General features: G+C 35.1%; 1 protein-coding gene across 1 annotated transcript in view; it reads right to left on the bottom strand.

Moving 5' to 3' along the window:
* Window positions 1-782: 782 nt before the first annotated feature.
* The window catches only part of CHST9 (carbohydrate (N-acetylgalactosamine 4-0) sulfotransferase 9), a 365,249-nt gene continuing 362,032 nt past the window's right edge, over window positions 783-3,999 (bottom strand). The window contains exon 5 of the mRNA XM_006895030.1: window positions 783-1,874. Within this exon, the coding sequence (XP_006895092.1) occupies window positions 783-1,874 (1,092 nt within the window). The remainder of the gene's footprint in view (window positions 1,875-3,999) is intronic.

Below are 3,999 nucleotides of genomic sequence, written 5' to 3'. Positions count from 1 at the left end.
GATGAGGTTTAAACTTCTCAACAGCCTGATTCAGAAATGAAAACTTTTCATGGTTTTGTTCATTTCTGTCTCAGTGAAGACAGCTCGAAAAGAAAACAGAATCAATTCCCTGAAGTTCTTCTGGATGAGGAAGGTAGTCATTGTTGATTTGATCTTAGAATGTTGTGCATTTTTTATTGACTGTTGAACATAAAAAGCTGTAGCCTCATCTGGTTTTTCTGCTATGTTCTCATACTATAAATCCCATAATGCCTTCTTCTAATTTAAATTAAAATGCCTATGCCCAAAATACCATTTCAAAATTGATTTGTCATTATAGTTGGTACATTTCCATAGTGTTAAAAATGTATGCAGTGGCTTGATTAATATTCCATAGACTGTTAAACATATATATATATATTCATGCACTTTAGACAATACATTCCTGGTATAGACATACACTCATGCTATTTTAGATCCCTTTTTTCCTACTGTAGCAAGAGGCTATTTTAGCTATTGGAACAGCTGATTAGATTATTGCTTCTACTACAGAATCCATAATACAAAAAAGCAATTATTTTCCATAAACTTTAGAGCAAATGAAATTCTTTACTTGTCTGTTTTAGGTGATTTTTTGATACATTTGGGTCAATTGGTGTTATACTATTTGGTAAAAATATTTGTTAAGTTAAAACAACTGTACTGAGTTAAAGAATTCTTATATAGAGAATCAGCGTAAAATTACAGTAGCTGACTTGAGGCCCTCATCCAATAAATACATGGGTTTAGAAAAGGAATGAACACTACAAAATTGGCATTGTATAATTAAACATCAAATAGTCCAAGTAATAAAAATCATAGATCAATTGCCTCTCGGTCCTGGTGAGGTCTTTTAAATATTGTTTCACCACTTGAACATTGGTTCGTTCATCAGAGGAGTGCCTATCCTTAAAGTTTGGAAACTTCAGCTCCTTTGGAGCTCCAATTAGCTGTAAAAAGTAATTGGCATCATCTTCCAAAGTTTCAAATTTTCCTACGAAATCATAATTGATCAAACATGGATAGCAGAGTTTGCTGACCTTCTCCCAGTGAATGTCCATACCAACTGGTCGATGAGAATCCAGTAAATAGCGGATGAACTCTTTGAATTTGACACCAGAGCCATTGTTTAATGCTTCCTCACAGGCGTTTGGCCGGTATTTCTTTATAATTGCCTTCCCAAATACAGGATGGTAATAACTATTGGGGTGTTCAAATTTGTCCCTAAATGCTGACACTAATCTTTCCATGGGATCACGAACAAACACAGCTTTGGTGTAAGTGTTTAAGCGAGTATATATCCCTTTTAAGTCAAAGCTGTCTAATTTTTTCAAGTACTTCCCGTAGTGGACAGCATCATGGGAAATGTTGTACGTAGAGGAGGCCAATCCGTTTAGGACCATCAGAATTCTTTTCCAGTTGGAACAGCCAGCCTTCGGTACTTCACAATATAAGATCTTGTGTTTATCTTCCACATAGATTCTGGATACCACATGGAACAGATGTGACTGGGCACGATTCACTCCACTGTATTTCTTGCAAAACTCTTGAAGAAGAGATCTGCGTTTCTCTTGGGTTACATCAATGTTCTTCCACTTGCTGTCTTTCAATACACTTTTATTTAAGGGGCTAATTTCCAATGGCCAATTCATATTGTTGAACTTTCTGGAAAGAGTCTTAGTTCCTTGATGTTTTTCAATCAACTTATTTGTTGAGGACCTTGTAGTTTTATCTGAAGCTTCATCTTCTCCGTGTGAATGGCTGATTTCCATTAAGACTCCGGTAGGCCTCTGAGGCTTAACTAACAAACTTTCTTTTTTCCCCTTTGGATCTTCAGGCATGTGGAACTTGACATTCTGTGAAAATAGAGAAGGAGAAAGATTGGAAGCACATTCATAAATGTGGGTACAGCAATATGAGGAATGTAACATATTTGTTTTAAAATACTGTCAAGCAGAACATATTTCATATATACTGCCAGAACAGTTTAGTAGTTCACGAAGAAGACATATTTTGTAGGAAGTGTCTTCATGGGAAAAATATAATAATGGAAAAGGCTATCAGTAAGATAATGCTGAAAAGGCTTTGAGTTGTCATCCTGGCTTTTTCAGTGACTCTATAGAATATATAGTTCAATCAACCTGTGGGTCAATGATTATTAAGCTGTTGAGGAGTGTGTCATGTTCAATTACTGAAACACATAGTGTATCTGGATTTAGGTTAAAAATACAGTAAAATTTGAATAAATATTTGGGGAAACGACATTATCACAAAATTATAAAAAATTTTTTACAAGTTTATACACAAAATATCAGAAAACAGACTTTAAATTCACAAGATACAGCTGAACACATATATTATAACATTCTAAAAATAGCATCCTTAGAAATAACTTCACAGAACTTAATACTTAAGTACCACTAAAGATATAATTTTGAAATGTAAAACTTAGACTTAAATAGCATATTTTAAAAGACAACCTTATATAATTAGAGATCAGATGAGGAAATCTCAAAACAGAACTAACTTTTGGAGTACTGAATTAATATAAAGAGTTTTGTGTGTATGGTTTTTAAAATTGTTAAGGCAAAATGTCAAATCCTTTAACATCAAATAACAAACTCATTACTGTTTTAAAAAATACAGTAACACCTGGGGTCAGCTTTTTTGTTGGTTTGTTTTTAGGTAATTCTAAAGTGTACTAAAGTAATAAATAGTTCAAAGTAATAAATGACTCAAATCACATAAACTGTAGCAAGGTTATTGCAAAGTCCTAGAAACGATTTTACATTTTTAAGCATTTGTATTTAAGTGTTGTATGTTTTTTTCCCCTTGGAAATGTTTCCCCTATTTTTCAAAATTCATTTCTAAAGAAAGGAATGTAAGATGGGCTTTTACTCTGAATGAACTAACTAGGGAGTAGTCACTGGAGGGTTTTAAGCAGAGAATTGACACAATTTGATAGCTTTCTGAAAAGGATAATCTTGGAGAAGACTGAGATAAAACAATGCATGCAGGGTTATCAGCATATTTTTGAACAAATGAAAAAAAAAATAAGTGTGGGAGTAACACATGTGGCCACCAGTCCAGGGTGAGAGAGTAGTGAAGATTCTGGAGGACTTTAACATAATTTAACGGTTGTTTCACAGCTCACTCACTCACTCATTGTCATGGAGTCTGTTTTGAGTTATAATGATCCTCCATCAAGTTTCTGAGACTGCAAATCTTAATTAGAAATTACCCATCTTTCTCCCAAGCAGCAACTGGTGGGTTTGAACCGCTAGAGATGAGAAGTGATTAGCAGTGCCACATGTCTAGACTATACTGCCAGAGCTTCCCTAGAAAGGTGTCCAGAATATAATGCGGTGAGGGGCATTTGGGTCAGTTTTAACTCGCAAAGACACCATGTACAACGACGAGGCACAGCCGCCCTGTCCTGCAGGATCCTCGTAATTTCCTACTGGAGACCACTGTTGCAGCCACTCTGCCAATCCATCTCATTGAAGGTCTTTCACCTTTTCAATGACATTCTACCATGTATGATGTTATTCAGATAACACGTACAAAGCAAATGAGACAAAAGTACTTCTTCCAAGACAGATTTGTTAATATTTTTTGGCAGTCCACTGTACATTCTCTATGGGAAAGGCCAACATCATAATTCAAAGGCAACAATTCTTAAGCCTCCTTATTCATTGCAAAACTTTCATGAGCATATAAAGCATTTGAAAATGCCGTTGCTTGTTAGGGGCATTTTAGTCCTCAAAGTGACATTTTCTTCTTAAAAAAAAATACTTCAAAGAGGTCTTTTGCTGCAGATTTTCCTAGTGTAGTATGTTGTCAGGAAATTAAAAGAAAGAATGCATAAGGAAAGTCTGCTTTCAGAGACCTCTCTAAATTACTGAAAAACAATGGTGTCAGTCTGGAGACTAAGGTGCACCTGATCCAGGCCATAGTCTTTGCAATCACTTGCTATGGAAA

The sequence above is a fragment of the Elephantulus edwardii genome, unplaced genomic scaffold, assembly GCF_000299155.1.
Source record: "Elephantulus edwardii isolate Elephantulus edwardi_28Jun2011 unplaced genomic scaffold, EleEdw1.0 scaffold00155, whole genome shotgun sequence".
Taxonomy (NCBI): domain Eukaryota; kingdom Metazoa; phylum Chordata; class Mammalia; order Macroscelidea; family Macroscelididae; genus Elephantulus; species Elephantulus edwardii.
This window is presented reverse-complemented; position numbering and strand designations above follow the sequence as displayed.